General features: G+C 39.2%; 1 protein-coding gene across 8 annotated transcripts in view; it reads right to left on the bottom strand.

Annotated features, from left to right (window-relative positions):
* The window catches only part of SEC24B (SEC24 homolog B, COPII coat complex component), a 48,784-nt gene extending 27,095 nt beyond the window's left edge, over window positions 1–21,689 (bottom strand). For 3 of the 8 annotated variants that reach the window (XR_013958883.1, XM_080639068.1, XM_080639073.1), the window contains exons 1-4: window positions 21,370–21,689; window positions 15,023–15,727; window positions 7,693–7,878; window positions 3,124–3,228 (exon numbers count right to left, since the gene is read on the bottom strand). Coding sequence is in view for 7 of the 8 variants with exons in the window: in XM_080639068.1 (XP_080495194.1) it covers window positions 3,124–3,228; window positions 7,693–7,878; window positions 15,023–15,727; window positions 21,370–21,496 (1,123 nt within the window). In the remaining variant the exon portion in view is untranslated. Of the gene's footprint in view, window positions 1–3,123; window positions 3,229–7,692; window positions 7,879–15,022; window positions 15,728–17,837; window positions 18,015–18,449; window positions 18,651–20,725; window positions 20,805–20,893; window positions 21,332–21,369 lie in introns of those variants that run through there. The other 5 variants (XM_080639072.1, XM_080639070.1, XM_080639074.1 and 2 more) reach the window with 5 other exon arrangements.
* Between the last annotated feature and the right edge of the window lie 285 nt (window positions 21,690–21,974).

Genomic DNA, 21,974 nt, shown 5'->3' with positions numbered 1-21,974 from the left:
AACCTCTTGTGTTCCAGTTTGAGCCCACTACCCCTTGTTCTACCATTGGTTGTCACCGAGAAGAGCCTGGCTTGATCCTCATGACACTCGCCCTTTATATATTTATAAACATTAATGAGGTCACCCCTCAGTCTCCTCTTTTCCAAACTAAAGAGACCCAGCTCCCTCCACCTCTCCTCATAAGGGAGATGCTCCACTCCCTTAATCATCTTAGTTGGCCTGTGCTGGACTCTCTCCAGCAGGTCCCTGTCCTTCTTGAACTGAGGGGCCCAGAACTGGACACAATATTCCAGATACGGTCTCACAAGGGCAGAGTAGAGGGGGAGGAGTACCTCTCTCTACCTACTAACCACCCCCCTTCTAATACACCCCAGGATGCCATTGGCCTTCTTGGCCACAAGGGCACATTGCTGGCTCATAGTCATCCTGCCGTCCACTAGGACTCCCAGGTCCCTCTCCCCTACACTACTCTCTAACAGGTCGTTCCCCGACCTATACTGGAACCTGGGGTTGTTCCTGCCCAGATGCAGGACTCTACACTTTCCCTTGTTATATTTCATCAAGTTACTCCCTGCCCAACTCTCCAGCCTGTCCAGGTCCCGCTGGATGGCAGCACAGCCTTCTGGCGTGTCAGCCACTCCTCCCAGCTTAGTGTCACCAGCAAACTTGCTGACAGTACACTCAATTCCCTCATCTAAATCATTGATGCATATATTAAATAATACTGGCCGCAGCACTGACCCTTGAGGCACTCCACTAGATACAGGCCTCCAACTAGACTCCGCCCCATAGACTACAACTCTCTGGCTTCTCTCCTTCAGCCAGTTTGCGGTCCACCTCACCACCTGATCATTCAGACCACACTTCCTCGGTTTAGCTATGAGGATGCTGTGGGAGACTGTGTCAAATGCTTTGCTGAAGTCAAGGTAGACCACATCCACCGCTCTGCCATCATCCATCCATCGTGTTACTTCCTCATAAAAGGCTATGAGGTTGGTCAAGCATGACTTCTCCTTGGTAAAGCCATGTTGACTGCCCCTCATAACCCTCTTATCCTTGACATGCCTTAAGATGGCACCAAGGATAAGGTGTTCCATCACTTTCCCAGGGATGGAGGTGAGGCTGACCGGTCCATAGTTACCCAGGTCCTCCTTCTTGCCCTTTTTGAAGACTGGAGTGACATTTGCTTTCCTCCAGTCCTCAGGCACCTCTCCCGTTTCCCAAGACTTGGTAAAGATGATGGAGAGTGGTCTAGCAATGACTTCCGCCAGTTCCCTCAGCACCCGTGGGTGCATCCCATCTGGACCCATGGATTTATGGATGTCCAGATTGCTCAGCTGGTCTCTAATCCATTCCTCATCGACTAAGGCAAACTGCTCCAGTGACCTGGCTTCATCTGAGGTCTCAGGAGTACAGGGCTCTTCAGGACTGCCTCCGGCAGAGTAGGCAGAGACAAAAAAGGCATTCAATAACTCTGCCATCTCTGTATCTTCTGTCACCAGGGCACCCACCCCCTTCACCAGTGGGCCTACCTTGCCTCTGGTGTTAGTTTTATCAGCTATGTATTTGAAAAAGCTCTTTCTGCTGTCCTTGACCCCTCTTGCCAGATTTAATTCTAAGGAGGCCTTAGCCATCCTAGCTGCCTTCCTACATCTTCTAGCAGCAGCCTTATATTCCTCCCAAGTGGCCAGCCCCTCCTTCCATGACCTGTAAACTCTGCTCTTCCACTTGAGCATACCCAGCAGTTCCTTATTTAGCCACGCAGGTCTCTTGGCCCTCTTCCAGGGAATATGGATATGCAAACTATCCTAATACCTGTGCTCCCCTAGGATGGGGGTAATAATATCCCTTATATTGATACTACTGCACCTCCAAATATTGTCTTTCTCTAGCTAGAACAATGACAAGTGTCTTTGGCTGAAAATGCCTTCCTCCAAGGAAAAACAACAATAGCAACTATTTTCTTCTAATGTTCTAATTATTCAACGTAACAGTTGAATCCATATTATCCAAATTGATAACATGAATCCACCACACTGTTTTTAATTATGACTCGGATGTCATCCCTGTTTTGCTCCATTCTTCATGATATCATGTGCGCTAAGCTATTTTCACAGTACTCTAGATTTATAATTATTTAAATACAACTCAGAATTACATGGCACTTTTTTTTTCTGCCTAGCTACAATATGAATTATAAGCTTAAAGTAAAAGTTACAAAAGTTTGCTATCCCCAAACTGCACACACAAATGGGAATAGTATATCAGCACAAGGTACATGCAACTGCAAATACTTCCATCTGTTAACACAGGTAGATGTCTAATGTTTAATCTCAAGAAGCTTTTTACAGTGTTACCATGCATACACAGATTGCAAAGGCTTTTCTTTAAGTTAGAAGAAAATGTTAGCATCCAAAAAACTAAGGTGGTGAGAAACGTCAAACTCAAAGCCAGGCCATTCTGCCACAATACAGGCAGAATCCTTGCAACCACGAATGCCGCAACCAGGACAAACTGCTTCTTAAAAAACCAAAAAAAATAAAAGTAAGCAAAAGATCTTAAGTTCCCTACAGAGCAAAGAGGTTAAAACTGAACCTACACGCTTGACGATAGAGACATACCGCAAGAGAAAAAAAAAAAAGCAGCACAGATTAATTTACTGTCTTAAAAATCACACTTACTATCCTTCTATATTTACTTTACTATCTTAATTGTAAGAGTTCCCTATGCGTAAGATGAGAAACAGGTAAATACAAACTAGTATCTAGTTGTTTAACATAAGCAATTACCAGTCTAAGTTCTAGAGCTAGTTACTTTAAGAGTTTAAAACCTACTGCAAATCAAAACATTAAAAATAAGGGAGACTTGCAAGTTGTGACTATTACTTTGTTAGCTATATAAACCACCTGATATTAATATGAGAAAAGACAATCACCTGCTGACTACTGTTGAACTCCTTTTTGCTACTATACTAAAAACAGCTGAGAAATTTCTAGTTAACTTGATATATGACACGTCAGAGTGACGTTTTATCTTACAGGAAAAAAAGTTTCAGGGGATGGAAATATGGAACATGACTTGAGTAGGAAGAGAACAAGATACTGGTGTAAAGCTAAAGCCAACCTGCTTCCTCATCCTCCTCATCCTCTTCCTCATCATCTGAACTTGATGACAAGGGAGCTGGTGCAGAGCTAGCTTGGTTATTAACATATCCACCATACTGCATGCCTGTGAAGTGGAAAGCACAAACATAAGAATCAGACAGACAGGAAAGATGAGAAATGAAAGTCACAAATCACTGTATTAAAAGCAAGAGAAATTAGCAGTTCTACAGAAAATCCCAACATGCAAAAAGTTAAATCTACAAGCCTAGACTACAGAGCTATAGTTCATATATGAACTATATTAGCAGTACAACAAAAGCAGTTTTTAGTGGGCTAGTTTAGCGAAGTATTAGTACCAGAGGAAACTTTATATATATATATATATATGTGTGTGTATGTGCATGTATATCAGGAAGTTAACAAACAGACTTTTTATATATGCATTTAATATCAGTTTGTCCACTGGAATACTTTCAGAAGTTAATACCTGGAAATAAATTAACTCCCTCCTAGATAAATTTTTATTGTGCTATGAAAACATTACTATTGAACTCTTGCTTGGCACATCTGTCCCTTTTAAGATAAGAATAATTCATGCTGGAATACTGAACAGTGTCAAAAATTAATGAAATATACTGCTGCTGCAATATGCGAGAGTACAAACATGTACCTCTGCAACAGAATCAGTGAAATTTAAGATGGGTAAATATGAAAACTTGGTTAGTCTTATTTTTAAGTTAATTCCTAAATTCAGGCTCATAGACCCATATTTAAGCACCTAAACACATTATTCACTTTAAAGATCTGGTGACAATACAACAATTGTTAACACTCTTACCTCCAAATAATAATCTATAAGGTTTTTTGATAGTCATGTGGGGCTTTTTTGGTTGCTTGGCTGGGTTTGTTTTTTCTTGGTCTGGTTTATATATTTTACTTTTTTCTTTTTTTAATTTGTATGTGTGTGTTTGTTTCATTTTGTGTTTTTATTTGGTTTTGTTTGGTTTTTTAATAATATCTACCTGAACATGTCAACGATACACAAAAGCAACACATACATATAGTATTTTAAAACAGAGTAAAGCATGCAGCATTATTATTGATGCCATTTCAGCACCTTCAAGAAATCTTTTCTTGTCACAAGGTAGGGCTAGCAAGGATTTTAAATGGTCTGTAGTCATATTTAAATACATGCAAATGACTATTGCTTCTCTTAGCAATCCAATGGATTGCTATAAGAAGAAAATATCCTAATTCTTCAAAGCTCTTCAAAATTGTTCAGACTTTAGAGAACTTGGGATTTTTTTCCCCCTGTGCACTGTGGCACCATGAGTATACTTTATTTTAACATTATAAAGCACTACAGAAGTGTCGTATGTTATGCATAATCTGAAACCATCACAGTAATAATCTCCCATCCACAACTTATATCAACTGTATCAACTTGTATTTTACTTAAAATACAGGCTAAAAATGCTGTTAGTTTAATGGATTTTTAAAAAGGCTTAGCAAATGGACCCAAGAGGACCACTTCAATTTCACTTCTGAAAAAACAACAGAACGTAGGCGAAGAATACCTATTCAAACAGTGTAAAAAAAAAAAAAAGAAAAAAGAAAAAGGAACAAAATCGTATCACAATATTCTTGAGAAGCTGAACTTTCATACAGAAGTTAGTGAGACTGACATGATTACATTTACTCTAGTGCACTAATGCTCATTCGATTCCAATCAAGTTTCTTCACAATTCAAGTAGTCACAACGATAAACACAAAACCAAAATCAAGCCAAGTGCGACCTAGGAGGTACAATGCTTCAGTTTCTTTATGCTGCTAAAACATAGGACTAACTCAAGTGATTCATAATCTCATCTTTTATGGAGGTTATTGGATGCACTTCATAAGAGGTTTTAAAAAAACCCCAAACCCAATATGCTCTGTGCAAAACCAGACAACAGCCAAGGAGGCTGTGTCTTTTCCCAGGCCTGGGAGAGCTACTGAGGGAAAAGACAGAACAACTACATCACTATGAAGGAAAACAAAACAACTTAAAATAATTAACATGCAAGTAAAAGGGAAAAAAAAGTCAGGACGATAAGAAGAAACACACTTTAACACAGAAAGCCAAAGTAAAAGAAGATTGGCACAGTGAGAGAGTGCAAAGACAGACCTCTAACAAATACCATGTACACAAATAGGAGAAGAAAGAAAAATCTATCTGCAAAGGGCATGCCAATGCAAAAATTCCAAGCATGGGCAGATGAGACAAGACTGAACTAGTTATTTTACTAATATTACTTTGGAGTCTTTGGAATGCTTTTTGGAAGAGAAAAAAACCCAAAACAACCAACCCAACTTCTGCTAACACTCCCACTTTTTCAGTCACTGGTCACACATGTAACAGATGCACGTGTTCAGAAAGAATACAGAAGGAGATGAAAAAATATGCTGGTGACACAGAAGTTTAGTAATCATGGACTATGTCACTATGAATCCTCTGACTGGTTTGACTCATAACATCCTCATGAGTTTGCATAGATTATTTATTTTCATTGCCAGCAGTACTACAAATTTCTGGCTTTAGGATACTCCTTGCGCTGTGCTAGCACAACTGCCCAGCCGCAAAAAAACTGAGAACTGATCTGACTGAAAAATAACCCAGTTTAAAAGTCATTCTCAGCTGGAGACACATCCCATTCTGGTTCACTGCCAAGCAATGCCTCCTGGAGGTGATCATGGGGGAGAAAGCAACTGAAGGCCAGAAATGGGTGGCTGAAGACAGCAGTTCCAAGCACCACCACGTGCCTAACCGTGATTTCTGTTGTGACAACTCAGTTCTGCTTAGTACCTTATATAGAGTTACTAATAATGTGAACATCTCCCACCCTTAGAAGTGCGAAAGTTTACTTTGATATCATTATTTGAGTGAATTACTTCACAGGTCTGGCTTAAAATGCAACCATGTATTTAAATTGTCACAGATTTCTTGTACTGGAAACTTACAGATACAGCTACGAAAGTACCTGTAATATAATAATAATGCTTTATCCTACTATATTTTACAGACCCTAGAAATATAGGTGGAAGGACACAAAGGGGTAAACTGGCCTAAGAACTCATTTACCTATGAAATAAACTATTTAGGTATGTTTCATACCATGAAAGACTTATAAAACACACAGTTTATGTGGCTTAAATTTCATAATGGAGCCCAACTGATAATTAAATAAGCACATGCAAAAATAAACTATATTCTGAAGATCTTTAACTGGCTCTCTATCCACAACGCACATATATTCAACGAATTTACCATGGCATTAAGATCTTTAATATTACAAACAGTGGTCCTTAAAAAAATGAATCCTACTCCATTCTTAAACTCTAAAACTCCTGACAGCTTATCTTGATATTCCTCACACAGGTATAGAGCTGGTTTTAAAGTGTGTTCATACACATAGTGCATTATTGTTCACTTATATGGAAGTATTTGAATTCAGTGCATTTGGTAGTGACCGCAGTGATTTTTATTTAATGTACTAAGTATTCACACATTATATAGGAATCACTGTAAGAACATATGTACTGCACATTAAGGCAAGCATAGTTAAACAGCTAAAATAACCATGTTTCTAATGAGAAATGTATGTGATTTCTTTGGAAGATGAAGCAACAGTTTTTCCTAACAAGCACATCTACAGTATAAATTCTACCTCACACCGAAGTCAACTATGAAACTGGGCAAGAGCCAAGCACAGTTTCAAAAACTGATTTATCATTTTCCTTAAAATGTCACACTGTCCATAGGACTTTATAGCAATGAAGAATTATCTTTTTGTCTGTAAGATATGCAGAACTGATTCACAGACAAGCTGTTTTTTCACATTCTCCAATCTACCAGGAAAAGATGGAAATTGAGGAAAAGGGGAAATGTAAATGTGTATGTCAGAGGATTTCGAAATTTAAGGATAAAATCCCATACTGTGACAGTCACACACCACACTTTTGAGAATTATTTTTGAACAGTAAATGTATCCAACTGTTTGTGAAAAAATGCCTACTTCCTCACACACTGAATAAGAATTTAAAATTCTGAAATAACTGAGAGAAAACACAGCTTCCCCACCCCCTAAAAACCCAACCAACCAAACCAGCACAGTACATTAGATATAGAATACTAAATACAGAAATGTGTAACAGTCAAGAGACAAGTTGAACCATAAGGGCAGAATTTGCATGGCTGAAGACTCAACTGATTCTTTTGTTACTTTCAAACTTTCCTCCAAGAAGTTAAAATAGCCAGCAGCTTTTTAGAAGAATGAGGGAACTAAAAGAAGAGGTTTTGAGGAAGAGACATGTAAGACCAACAAGACAAAAAAGCTAAAGGAGACATATGACCAAATGAAATCAAACAGAAAAGCTAAGAGAAACTAGAACCAAGGTGGTATAAAACAAGAACACTAAGAGAGCAAGAAGAGATGCAAAAGGTGTACTCCAGTCACAGAAGCACAGAAAAACAGCAATAAAGGTTCCAAGATATGCAGGTGGAACAGGGTAGAAATCTGTACTGTAACTTCCCATTCCCTTTTAGTACCTTCCTGAAGGCCCGGCTCTGGTGACTGTGTAACAGAGGGTGAAGACTGTGGCCTGGAAGAAAGGCTTGGAAGAGGTGTCCTTACTGGTGAGATCACAGGAGATGAAGCAGATGTTCCAGCCCCAGGCTTGGTGAACAGAATGCTCTGGCGCTCAGAATGCACAGGCTGTGAAGAATCAACGCCACCTGAAGACAACAGCAGAAAGCAGGAATGCTTTGAATTTGCACAATTGCACAATAAAAGCAATCACATTTGATTTCACAGTAACTACAAAAATAATACAGTACTTCAAACAAGTTTATACAAAAAAGTTGAGGGTTTTTTTATTAAATATAATGTTAAAACTCCATTAAAATGAACAAACTGCTCTGACAGCTAACCACAAAAAAGGAAAGCATGATATAGTAAGATCAAGATTAAGCAAAACCTAAACTGATCCATTTTTGACCGATCCCCACAACTCCATGTCCTCACAGGTTCCTCTTCCCAGGTAAGAAGAATGCAGTTCATGTAGGATAACTCCCTTTCAGTATTCCTCCCAGAGATAGGAAACTTGAAAGTCAGCTGTGTAGTAGACTTCCTCACAGGGCTGGTACTTTGCAATTTTGATACTCAATTATGAGACCTATATTCCAAGCAGTCTGTTTCAACCAACCCTGAGTATTCCACAAAACTTCTGATATGTTTCAAACATCTGGACCAGATATAATCTCCTTAAAAAAAATGTCAAGATTAGTGCTTTGAGAGATCTGACACAGTTCAGTTGAAATTCCTATCAGATAAGGACAACATAACTTCAATTAAGTTAGCTTTTAATAGGGTCACTCCTTGCTTATGAACTGAAAAAATTCATCATATTGATTCTTTCCAAAATCCTGACAGACAAGCTGTTAAAAATAATAATGAGGAAATTTGACCAATATCACTTCGTAAACAGAAATTAAGCAAGAACAAAATTCACCATTTGTACACATTGAAGTTACAGAATTCACTGAATGATGCACCTGTAATATTAACTTTGCTTCTTTTGCACATATAGCAGCATAGTTCATATATTCACTGACTTTTCCTTAAGTAATGGGGTTGATATCTGGAAGGACTTTATGGGGAAACTGAGTCTTTTAGAAGGAGCAAAAAGACGAGGTGGCTTAAAATTATTCCTCTGCTTTTCAAATTCACTGCCAAAAATAACAGCATACATTTTCACCACCCTAATGGAACTTTCATTTATTATGCAGTTTTCAAATATAAGGTTGAGTATACACACAGCTTTTTCACAAGTGCTATCAAAATCCAAATTAAAATGTGTATTTCTTTGAAGTTCATGGACACAGCATTTTCTATTGAAATGTACTTGCTATAAGCTCTGCTTCCACACATTATGTCTTGTGGACTCCCCATGAAAGCATCAGCACCTGTCAGCAGATATATTCTTGTCAGGGTAGCAACACAGCTCCCTCAAGCAAGATATGCAAGAAGACAAGGGAAGTTCTTTGCAACATTACTGTGCTTACCCCGGTTTTGTAGCAGAGAGAGTTATTTATGGGGTTATGGTATTTTTTTGTACTTCAAGTCAATACAGTGATGCTGGCAGCATCAAGCAAAGCCGTAAAGCATGCCAAATGCTGTAACGTCAGTGTCACATATTCAAAACCAAAACCAATTTTCACCCAGATTAACTGAAAAAGTACTTCCTGCCAAGTACTAGTACCTATTCTCAAAAGTTATCCAAGATATCCTTCAAAAATGTAACTTTTTCTTTGTAAAAAAAAAAAAAAAATCCAACCTGCAAAATTATACATTAAAATTTATTTGGCAGCTGTGGAAAGCTCTTGAAAGCTGTAAATAACCAAGACCAAAGGAAACACTTCAACAAAGTTAATCTTAAAAAAGAACACATTGTTAGTAGCTATCATCACATGAGACAAATATATGGTTATGGTAATTATGCTATCAATTTTTTCCTTCTCCTCTGGCAAGTAAGTAGCTTGGACTCTGTCATGTAAGTACTGATTAATTTAGGATGGCGTATTTCAGCTCAAGACAAAGCTATACTCTGAACTGGTGTTCAGTCCAAGTTTCCCATCAGCTTATCCAGCCCAATCAGGCCATACAACATTCCCACCAAACAATGCCATGAGACGCCAAGAGCTTTGTCAGGCTGCAATAAACATAAATCCCAATCTCACAGACACAGTATTTTCTAGTTTTCACCTTTCACTCCTCTCACCTTTAATGGGCATTGAAGTCTTCCCTTGTGCCATTCAACCATGAACATCTCTTGTACTAAAAATGACCAAGTATACCACTTGGTTACAAAAGCCATGTACTAACAAAGCTCTACAGCTAAAAGGTAAGTTACAGTAAGGATCTGCATACCTGTGCAAATTAGCAGTTTAATTCACCTTTTTCTCTACACACCGTAACTTAAAGTTTTTACTTAATTTCCGATTTGAGACCTACAGGTAGTAGTTTAAAAAGCATACCACCACAGTATCTTCTGAAGTATTCAGAAGAGATGTAAGAGCTATTCCTTTTGAGCTGCTATAGCCCTCCTGGTCTTCCTCCCCCCACACACAGCGCAACACTCAATTTCTACCTTAAGATTTACCATCTCCCTGCAGTTAGGAAGACAATGCTGTTGAAAAACAAACTCTCTGTATCTCAGCTACAGTCCTTCCTCTTTTTCCAGCTACACCTGTATTAGCAGATTTACAGGGTTATAACCTACATTCCTATGGAACTGGGGCAGCAAGGGCTTTAAATCCTGATCTGACATAAGGGGAAGTATGTGAATGAGATCAAGAAATTTAAGCGTCTCCTGCTCAAACAGACGGCCTATGATTACAGGACAGTGGATTAGGAAGCAAAGAAACCCCAACCTATACCCACAGAAGGAATTCTCTATCTCCCCCTTCTCAGGGAAGAGTCCACTAAAATTTAGGCATCCTGGCAGAAATCCACACTGACTGGAAATCACCAAGAAAAATCAGAGTGCACCAACTTCAGTTGAAATAAGCTGAAAAAAACCCCACCCCAAAACCCACTAAGGAAAGCTACTGAGCTAGAAACACAAAAAGCCTAAATAATACAAAGTGTGTTATTTAGACAGCACACCATCATTTCTGGACATACCTATACCAACACTGTTCTGCTGAAATATAGGATTTAAGACTAGAAGAGGGTGTTTTTGCTAGATGAAACTAGTTTAAACCAGCAAGCAGAAATATATTTCTTTTCTACTTTATTTATACTCTCTAAAGCAAAGAAAATTATCCTCACTGGCTGCTATTTATCAAAACAAGTCAATTTCCAGCAAAAGATTCCTCTTAAAATAAATTTCTTTTCTTCTTAAGAAATCTCAGCAAGCTTCACTGAAAATATCTCAGTGATTTTAAATAGTGGCTGCTGAAGTTTTTGAAAAAGATTTCTGTTGCAGTTCTGCACCCTTAGTACAAGACATACACCAGCTCAGGGCTTTGATCTTAATAGTTTCAGCATTTTGGGGGCTTTCTAAGCCCCTACACAAATTTTTTTCTTTAAAAATCCAATTGCAAGTCCAAGGCTTAGAGCTTCTCTGATTCAAGTAGAAAACAATTCAGAAAACATCATACTTTTGAAAAGTTCATGCCAGTCTATAGATTTCTTAATCTTTAATTTCTTAATCTTTAATCTTCCTGATTAAACATAGATTTTATTAAAAACATGGCATTCGTCTATAGAAAAAACACTTCATTTTCATCACAGAGAGCTTTCAGTGTTCACTGACTGCATAAAACTGCTATTGAAAAATACATTAAGACAGTAGTATCTTGAACAACAGTATTTGTAAGATTTGCTTATTTATAATTAGAGGGTTGTAAGGGGTCTTCTTTCACAGCACAGCAGCAATAGCAGGAAACTATTTTATTGGCACTCTGACTAATAGTAGTACACTGTATCAAAATTTCTTTACAGGGAACACTCACAGAAAGCACTCTTAGGAATTTCAGTAAATTTTCTTTTTTCCCCAAGCAGTTTTGCTAAAAACTATATACAGAAAAGACTGAAACAGTTTTCCGTCATTTTCTTCCTGGAGAACAGTCAGGAGGATTAAATATTCAGAAAAATTACTTCTTACAAAGCACTCCTCATTTCTTTAAATTCCTTGCATGTTGGACTCAGACACTTTCCAAGGACATACAAGAGCAGGCAAACAATTTTCAAGATCCAACTCCTTTTCTGAAAAGCTGCAAACAATTAGAATACTATTTAGGAAATTACTCCATCTGAGAACAAGACAACTGCACTGGAAATTTAAAGAGCATATCAGTGTTGCAATAAGTAAATAAATTATGCCAGGACAAAACTATTGCTATTTTAAAAATTGTATTTATTATATATTCATATTATTTTATTAGAAATTATTATACGACAGGTGTTGCAGCAATTGTATTTTTAACATATTCCACCCAAAGACTCAAAAAAAAAGTCAGACATTATAGGATGCAGTCTGTTTAGCCCCAGACTTCAAAAATGGTGTCTTTAGAATTTAGTAATAAAACAGCCCGGCTCTTCCTTCAGCCTACTACTGGCTGCTATCTTTATTTGCTACTTCCTAGTCAGTAAATACAGAATCATTTATGTGCTGAGGTTATACCAGGATTCAGAGGGAAGAGAAAAAAAAGTTATTCTCCAGATAAATCAGTTCCACAATCCAGTCCAAAGCACAGGGCACGCTTATCTCAGCAGCTTTGCAAGCTCAGAAAGAGTTAAATGCGGTTTAAGTAATTATGCCTGCAGTCTGGCAAACAAACCACGTACTGCAATGTTATTCAAGTGTAACAGAAACAGTGGATCAGTGTTTATTTTTGTAACTGCAAAGTGTGTACCTATTACACACCACTACCACAGCCGGTTAAATCATCAGCACATTGAAATTCAAGCATACTATTACTATGTTTTCTTAAGGCCATATATTAACTCGGTCACTTCCTTAAGAAGGGCACTCACTGAATTCAGAAATAAGACTATCCATTGCTCACATTGCTCTTCATAGTCTGGTCAGCTTCACTTTTTACCTTTAAAACAGCTGTTCTTTATAAAAAAATACTGTTATGAACGAATCATAGAATCATAGAATAGTTAGGGTTGGAAAGGACCTTGAGATCATCTAGTTCCAACCCCCCTGCCATGGGCAGGGACACCCCACACTAAACCATATCACCCAAGGCCTCATCCAACCTGGCCTTGAATACCGCTAAGGATGGAGCATTCACAACCTCCCTGGGCAACCCATTCCAGTGCCTCACCACCCTCTCAGTAAAGAATTTCTTCCTTATATCCAATCTAAACTTCCCCTGTTTAAGTTTGAACCCGTTACCCCTTGTCCTGTCACTACAGTCCCTGATGAAGAGTCCATCCCCAGCATCCTTATAAGCCCCCTTCAGATACTGGAAGGCTGCTATGAGGTCTCCACGCAGCCTTCTCTTCTCCAGGCTGAACAGCCCCAACTTTCTCAGCCTGTCACCATATGGGAGGTGTTCCAGTCCCTTGATCATCCTTGTGGCCCTCCTCTGGACTTGTTCCAACAGTTCCATGTCCTTTTTATGTTGAGGACACCAGAACTGCACACAATACTCCAAGTGAGGTTTCACGAGAGCAGAGTAGAGGGGCAGGATCATCTCCTTCGACCTGCTGGTCATGCTCCTTTTGATGCAGCCCAGGATACGGTTGGCTTTCTGGGCTGCGAGCGCACACTGAAGCCGGCTCATGTTCATTTTTTCATTGACCAAAACCCCCAAGTCCTTCTCTGCAGGACTTATCACTTATCTCAAGATAGCTCCAAAGGAAATAAAATTAACAGTCATTCAAATTATAACTTTCTGTTTTCATTTTCATAAGGGTACTGCAAATCTTTCTATTCTGGAATGATACCTGCATTCTGTCTAGTCCAGCTGTAGATTCTGCACTCAGAAACAATTTTTTTGGCCAGCATTTTAAACCTTTAGTCCTTGAAAGAATTCATTTTTACTCTCAACTGCGAAATGCCATCAACTTCAGAAGCTTTTCAAGAAGCTCCCTATTTTAATTTTTTAAACAGTATTTTGTTTCATGTTTTTGAAATATTACAGAAAATTGCACAGAGCACCTCAGAGACAGAATTCAAATCTACTAATATTCAAAGTACTAAAACTGAGCTGAATGAGGACTCTCTACATCCTAGCCTTGGGGTGGAAAAAAGCAGCACTGAACTAAATGCACCGTTGGCATAGATTGGATAAGCTTGATTTAAGCTTAGCTAGTTTTCCCAAACCTTTATCATCATCAAAAAATTAAAACCATGTTCTTTCATAAGTCCTTGGTCTTAGAAAACCTCAGCTACAAGGACTCCTAAAACAATTCCAATATTAAACTATAATCTGAAATACCAAGCATAAAAAATGAAACCTTCTACAGTTCTCTAATCTGTCTTAGCAGAAAAAGAAAACCATTAGTTTAGTACAACTTTCAACTGCATGGTCAAAAAAATTACCAGTTGAGAAAGAAAAACAGAATTTTCCTGCACATGCTATTGATCTCTCAAAGAGAGCGAGCAAGATGCTTCAAGCACTCTCACACTTCTAATCTCTTCCATTCTTCCTACCAAGTACTGCCTACCCTATGAACTTGTATCAGTTTTCCCATGAAGCAGAAGCTGCAGCTACTACCAAGATCTCAGCATACTTGTTCTCAACTTGCCCTTCATAGCTACACCCATACTAAAAGCATCAAGCTGTTGTTTACAAAAAAATCAACTAAAGCTACCAAAATTACTCATTCAAATACTTATAAAAAATATTAAAACAAACAAATGCTCCAAATCCATGCAGGCTTCCACTTTTTCTGAACTTTCTGAAGAGCATATGCATGCTGTCTTAAGCAAAATTTAAAGAATCAACTTAGATCATGACTTCAAAAAATTCTCTAGCCAGAAAAGGAAAGAAATATCTTTGTGATTAATATACATGTTTCAGAAATTACACATTCCTTCAAAAGTGCATGAAGTAAAATGCCCTTGCAAGGCCACACACTTGGAAAAAAAAAAAAAAAAAAAGCCAATAAACTACAACTATCCCCAAAATAGTATCTTTTCTTGTATGTCTCTATAGAAAGATGTCAGTGATGCAATTAGCTGCTATTGTGAGGACTGTGGTACAAACAAAAAAAGCTTCAAGAATTAGTAAGGACAGAATTCAAAATTATGACACTGAATTTCATGTAGTGAATAAGTACAAACCAATAAAATAATGATTTCTGATGTTTCCCAGATAGGTCTGGAAGTTCTCCACCCTTTAAATAACAGCATACCTGTATTTATTTGGTTGTTTACTTTAGAAACTGATCCAGCGAGATTCCTGCAGAGGTTGTCTTGAACGGACTGAGCAGATGAAGTAGTTGATAATGTTGTATTATATCCCATGGGAACATGCTGTTGAAGGGAACGAGGTACTGATGTACTCTGGCTAGAAAACGTATTTGTCTCTTTGAACTGTCCAGGAACAGGTAGGGTCTGAGAGGTAAATGCCTGCCCGTACACACTGCCAGCAGCCACAGGATAGGAAACATTAGGATACATGGCACTAGGAGCCACGGGCATGGTGTAGTGATCAGAATTGAGGGGAAATCCCTGAGATGTAACTGAAGAGCTGACAGAAGTGCTGTAGTGATTACCAAATGCTGCATATGACTGCTGAGCACTTGTATGCAAGTAGGATGCAGATGATATTGCTCCTTGAATAGGTCCTTCAGCTGAGCCCACTGTATGGGGAGGAATACTGTTGTACAGCTGCTGCGATTCCTGTGTATTCAACACATTGGTACCCACAGAAGGCGTCATAACATTTTGTGCTGGTGCTGAATAGTAAGTAGGGTAGTAATTTGCTCTATACTGATTATCCAAATGTGGAGCAGCAGCTTTATTGGGCACTTGGGAATAGTGTCCTGAAGGCGCACTATAGTTTGGAGGATGCGAGTCATAGCCAGAGGGGAACTGCATGTGACTCTGAACAGGACCTGAAACAAAGAGAAAATGTCACAAGTATTAAAGGTGCATCTGATAATAATGCCAACGGACTCTGTACTTATTCTAACTAATAATAAGTTTCTTCTTGGTTTCCATCACTAGTTTTGAGGCCAATTTCCATCAGCAGAAGGAGAACAAACCAAGTATAATGCACACAAAATACAATATTTGAAGTAATTTGCAAACACACACACAAGTAACAAAAACAGATCCTTTCCATTATCGAATGATGTTTCCATGCCAAGACTGTATGCCTCATGTTTGTACTTTGAGTATTTTAGAGTTTTTAGGAGGTTAATATTCAAACAAATAGTGAGCAACAGTAGGCACCAAACTGACGTTTTTAAGTGCCTGAATACAACAGTATGCCTTAAAAACCCTGACTGAATATGGAAAACAAAAAGCTGAAGTCAAACCAATACACCAATATATAAACAAGGAGGTACACTACATATCCTCAATATGGTGATCAAGATATAATGCTGCAGGGCACTTCTTTTTGTCTTCTGTTCTTTCATACTATGATTTCATGAAAACTGACATTTTTATGAAACTACAGAGTATCTGATAAGGCACTTCATTTCTCTTTACTGCCCAATACTTACATCAGGTATAAAAGATGTGATTTTGAAGTCACTGCAACTGGGTTTGCAACATTAGGGATTAACTACATACTAGTCCAGTAAGGGTCAAAGAAGTACTTGTTTGCTAGAGACACAATGTTAACTATGTCCAAACTAGTTTTCTTTTTAATGCCAACAGATCAATGGTAAATCTGAAGGTTTTTCCTCAAGTTGTTTTCCTGAACCCTGTTTTCCTCTTTTTATTTCCTAGTGAACCACAAACACATTTCCCTGGATAACTACCATTCTTAAAATTACCACACCCTCCTGCTCATGTCATGCTGAACAACTACAGCGTTATTTGCCACCCTTAGTGACTAGAAACACAAGCACACTACTGGGCCACTCACAAATTAAACAGCAGCTGTGATAATAATTAATTGTTTATTTCCCCCTCACATTAACAATGACTACAAAATATAAGTTTCACTTTTCTTGTCTTAAAATTCTGAAAAGTCACTGTTCTCCAAGTAACATGATTACCTTGTAAGGCAATTTTAGTAATGAATTCGTTAATGGAATCCTGTAACCAAGGAACGTAATGTCCAAAATAGCTTTCTGATAAAATTAAAAATACCTTTTCATACCTGACAACCCAGAAAGTTGAGTAGAAGAGAAAAAACCTAAGAAGTGAACAACAGTAACTTGGACTTCTGTGTCAAAAGACAGAAAGGCACTTTGGGAGAAAGCATAAGCAGCTTAAAAAAAAAAATAAATTAAATTAGACCCTAAGTTTTGAAAAGAGTATGTAACTAGCTTCTGGTTCACTCTTTCTTTGAAAAAGTGGGAGCTGCTCCATACAGCTCTGCACTTACTGTCCTTTAAAGGAAAATGATTTGGAGTTAGCAAGTCATTAACAGCTACATGAACTTTAGCAGACTTTCAATCTGGTTTTTTTTGTAGTCTGAAAGAGCAAACTCAAAAATACACCAATAACTTAAGTCTGTCAAGACTTATTGCTTTAAGCAGTTCTGCCACTGAAGATGACAAGGAAAGATGTTTCCTGTGAAAAGTCTGTGCATTTGTGTTACCAAAACATGCGGAATAAACGAACTCAGCAGGTATAATTTAGAAACTGGTTTAGAAGCACCTGACTTCTAAATACACAGCTGCATATCAAATCATCTACTGTAAAGTCCTGCAGTGTCTAGCTTTAGTTTAAAAAACCACACCATAAATAAAGACAGAATAAATTACCAATTCAAGATGTCAGTCTCTACATTATATGTCTAAGTCATCTTTGTTTCCATTTTTAAGTAGAAACATCTATAAGGTTTAAACTTCACATGAGCACACGAGTATAAATCCCATGAAGACCTCATTTAAAGAGACACCTGACATTTGAAAAATTGCTTTTTTTATTTTAAACTTCTGGTCCTTTAAAAGCAAGTTTTACAATTACAGATGAAAGATTATTCCCATTATCTGAAGTGAGGTTTTGTCCATTTAAAAATTAAAAAGAAATTAATTTTTGTACTTGCAATTAGTAGTTGAAGCTACTAAGGATGACGAGATAATTGGTCAGTTTTCAACACTGGAAATCTGCATGCATCTTTTCTGTCATTGTGAAATCTTGTTTATTGCAGTCTGTCCTGATGTCTTAGGTACTCTGCCTTCTTCCCAAAACACCTGACAAGTTTCTCAAAAAACAGCTCTACAAGAGGATATAAAAACCTTAGCTACACAGAGTTGTACTGCTAAAACACCATCTCTATAACAGAAGCAGTGAAGCTCTGCTACAGACAAATTAATATTTTATAATGTCATAATGTATAACTACACAGGCATTAACCGGTGAACCCCAAAAGCCTTATCAGTTTTTAAGGAGGGTGGGGGTGAGACGTCACAAAAAAGAAAAAAACAAACAAACAAACAAAACTCCACAGCACTATGGCTATACTACTATGTGTGGTAAGTAAAGTTTTGCTTACTAGTGTCATGTTTGGTTTTTATGTCTATGCAGTCTCTCACCTGAATAACTTAACCATCTGCCACGAACCCCACCTATATATAGTCTGTGTACCCTACAACACAAACTTGCTAGCCAAGAATACCTGTTAGTTTCCTGCAACTTTTAACATCCCCTTACCCACTTCAGAGAAGACTCATCACAGCTCCCCCAGGTATCCCTTAGGGAATGGACAGGTGGCAGCACCACTGTGCCTTGTTAATTGCTGGCAAACGAGGCTGCAAATCAAGCACCGCTGAGCTCTCAAAATATGGCATTAATGTCTAGCTCCTTCAACGACCCATCTTCCTATTTTTGCAATATATTCAGGGATTTTGTCCTTTTCAGGCCTTTATCCCCCTTACGAAATTTAATGAAATTACTCAAAAGATACAAAGCCTGAGGAGGGATGAAAAACAAGGCTAAATATGTAATATCATAATGAAAGTTATGGTTCCAAAATGCTAGTAGAGATACCAATGGTAATCTTACAAACCAATTGTAGACAACACTAGACAAAAGTCTTCTGCAGAACAATGGGGATTCAACACCATTATCCTCTCAGCCTTACATTTAAATGCATTAAATTGTTAGCGAAGTCCTCCATCACCATTGGAAAAAAACCCATCATCTTTAGTACTGATTTAACAAGCAACATTTTATTATGCTGAAACTAGGAAACAGGTAATTTGCCATTTAGATACAAAGCCACTTGTAAGACTACAGCAATAAAAGCTTCTTGAACTTGCAAGATTTTATTCAGAAGACTTGTATTTTAGAGCCCCAGACTTCTGAACAAGAAGCCAAACAAGGGCTTTTTTTTTTTTTTTTTAAACACTTAATTTCATTATTGGATCAAACCAAAAGCACTTTCAGAGAGAAGGAAAAAAAATACAAACAAGAATTAAAAAAAAAATATCCCCAAGTTATACTAAAACTAAAATCTCCAACGGTCTCAAATGAATTTGTCACTGGACCAGCCAAAACTTTTATAAACAAAGCTGAATATCAGTCTATGTGCAACAGGTTTCTTGCTTTCTGCAAAAAAAAATCCTCTCTTCCATCAGATCCAAGTAACTTCAAAGTTCTACCTGAAAAATCCACATTTTATGAAATTACAGCACAGAGCACTCCAAATATCTAAAAGGATGCACTGGTGTTTTCTTTCAGTTAATGAAGAAATAGCTGTACTCATATATCTAACATTTAAACTCCAGTATACTGATGTAAAATTAAATTTCAAAATCAATGACAACCTTTTTTGTGAAATTTAGTTTCTATTGGACAGCATGGAAATTTCCAGTATGGTCTTCTCTGTTATTCCTCTCTATTCTCCCTCCTGTTCTTCTTTTAAACAAACCAAACCAACAAACAAAAACAAAGTAAGCCTTAAATTGTGTGTTATAACTTCAGAAGATTAGTACTAGAAGAAGACAGACACACTAATCTAAAAATTCTGGAATGCTATTGCTAAATGACACAAAACGACAAATTCAGAGTTCTTGTCTACAAATCGTAAAATACACATCACTGTAAGGTATCTTAAGGCACACAGAAGCCCAAGTTGACTATTTAGCAAGTTATACAATAAAAATCCAAAGCTATTTCTGAACAGTGTATAAATTTCTCTGAATTAAAGAAAAAGTGTTTCACAGAAAATAAATGGTCTACTACAAAGTTTTAAAAAAACTGTTTTTAAGAATACTATCAGCAGCAAGGAGTTGATTAAAATAACAAACAGTAATGACGGTTCTTTAAAAATCAGTTTCAGTCAGTTTAAACACAAGGAGAAAGCATGATGTTAGTTTCTATTTCTTTCTGTGAAATGCACTTTCAGGTTATTGATGCTGTAGTAGCTGTGTAGTGATAATGCCATTTTTGTAGTAAAAGCCATGTAAGTAGGCATTTTCTGAATAATTTTGACAAAGCTTAGCATTAGAATACTAATCAACCATTTAATTACATTACTTTTCAGTCACTTCAATGACTTTTGCGCTATGTGCAAACTGACTCAAAACCTACTTTATAGGCATGTAACTGCTTATCACCTAACTACCCCTTTGACATGAGAAAAATTCAGCAGTAAAAATTTTTCCATGTCATTATCCCGCATACTGACCTGAGCAGAAAAACTGCCTGTGTTCCAAAACAGCCTGATTACAAAATAAAGGGTTTAACAGTAAAAGCTAAACCTCTAGGCAAGCAAGAGGCATAATTTAGACACCATACTATCATTAGGTGGGGACAAAGCTCATACAGGCATCCTGAAAAGCTAACTAGGTTAATAAAGAACTGATTTTATAGCGCACCAATTTAAAAATTAGGCAGTGAGCGCTAATTAATTCATAGTACAAGTAGTATCAGCACCTCTCCCTCTGAAAAGGAAGTCAGTATTCTGGGATTTTGAACTATTTTACCTTTGTTTTTCAGTGACCCATATTTCACTGGCCAATCTTGTTTATTCAACTCAAATCCCAACATCCTGTTGCGTGAATGCCTACCGCCTACTATGTTTAAGTTCATACACAGTTGTGAAGTAAGTAAGCGCTCTCATCTACGGTACATGGTTTCCTGCCCATACTCACGCACGACTGCCAGGACCGAGGCCTGGATGTACCTGGGCCTCCAGAGCATTCAAAAAACACCACAAAGCAGGCGCCGCAACACCGAGCAGATCCAATCTCCAGGAAAGACAGAAAAGCACACCCTCTCGCTCGCTCCTTCAGCGAGGCGGCGCCTTCCAACACCTTAAATCCGCACGTAGCGGCGAGGGCCGAGGCGGGACGCGCGGTTCCTAAGCGGCTTCTGCTGCCTTTCAGAGAAGGGCTTCCTTACGTGCCGGCTCCACTGTAGCCCAGAGGACCCGAGCCCTTGCCTCCCCGCACAGACCCCCGCACCTCCCGCCACTGCAGGAGGAGGGAAAAGAGAGCAGCTCCCCGGCATCCCCGGCCCGGGGGGAGGGAACGGAGCCGCGCAGCTCGCCCCAGGGATTCCGCGGGCGGCCTCTCCCCGCCGCCTCGGCCGCCAGCGCCAGGCCCCGCGCAGGCCTCTGGCCCCTCACCGTTCTGATAGCGGGGCGCACCGCTCTGGGGAGCCGCGGCCTCCCGGGAAGCGCCGGGCCCGCTCGGGTAAACGGCGGCGGCACCGGCACCGGCGGGCCGCGGCGGCAGCCCTGCAGGCGCAGACATGGCTTCTCGCAGCGCTTTCTCACTCCGGCCAGCTCCTGTTCCTCCTCCTCCTCCTTCTTCTTCTTCACCCCAACCGCAGCCGGGCCTCAAGGGTCGCCAAGAGACTGGGCCCAACAGGCGGGAGGCCACGGCCGCTCCTCAGGAGCGCAGAAGGAAAAGCACCCAGCCGGGCCCGACCGCCGCTCCCGCCACCGCGGCCTTGCGGCCGTTAACGCCGCCTCCCACAGCGCCCCCTGGTGGCACCTCCGCGACACCGCCCTGCCCTGTGGGGGGGGACCGGACGCCCCACCTCCCGCTGTCCTCACAGGCCCCGGCTCCTGCTCGGGGCGGGTGCCGCTACGTGGCCAGACCCCGCTCACACGGGAAGGGTGTTAGTCTCACCCGCTCCGTGCGGAAGCGGTCTGTACGGCAGGGAGAAACGCGTCTGGCTTCATTTGTGGGTGATAGGGGCTGTATGTCCCATTTGCGTGCTCTGTGC

The sequence above is a fragment of the Psittacula echo genome, assembly GCF_963264785.1.
Source record: "Psittacula echo genome assembly, chromosome: 1".
Taxonomy (NCBI): domain Eukaryota; kingdom Metazoa; phylum Chordata; class Aves; order Psittaciformes; family Psittacidae; genus Psittacula; species Psittacula echo.
This window is presented reverse-complemented; position numbering and strand designations above follow the sequence as displayed.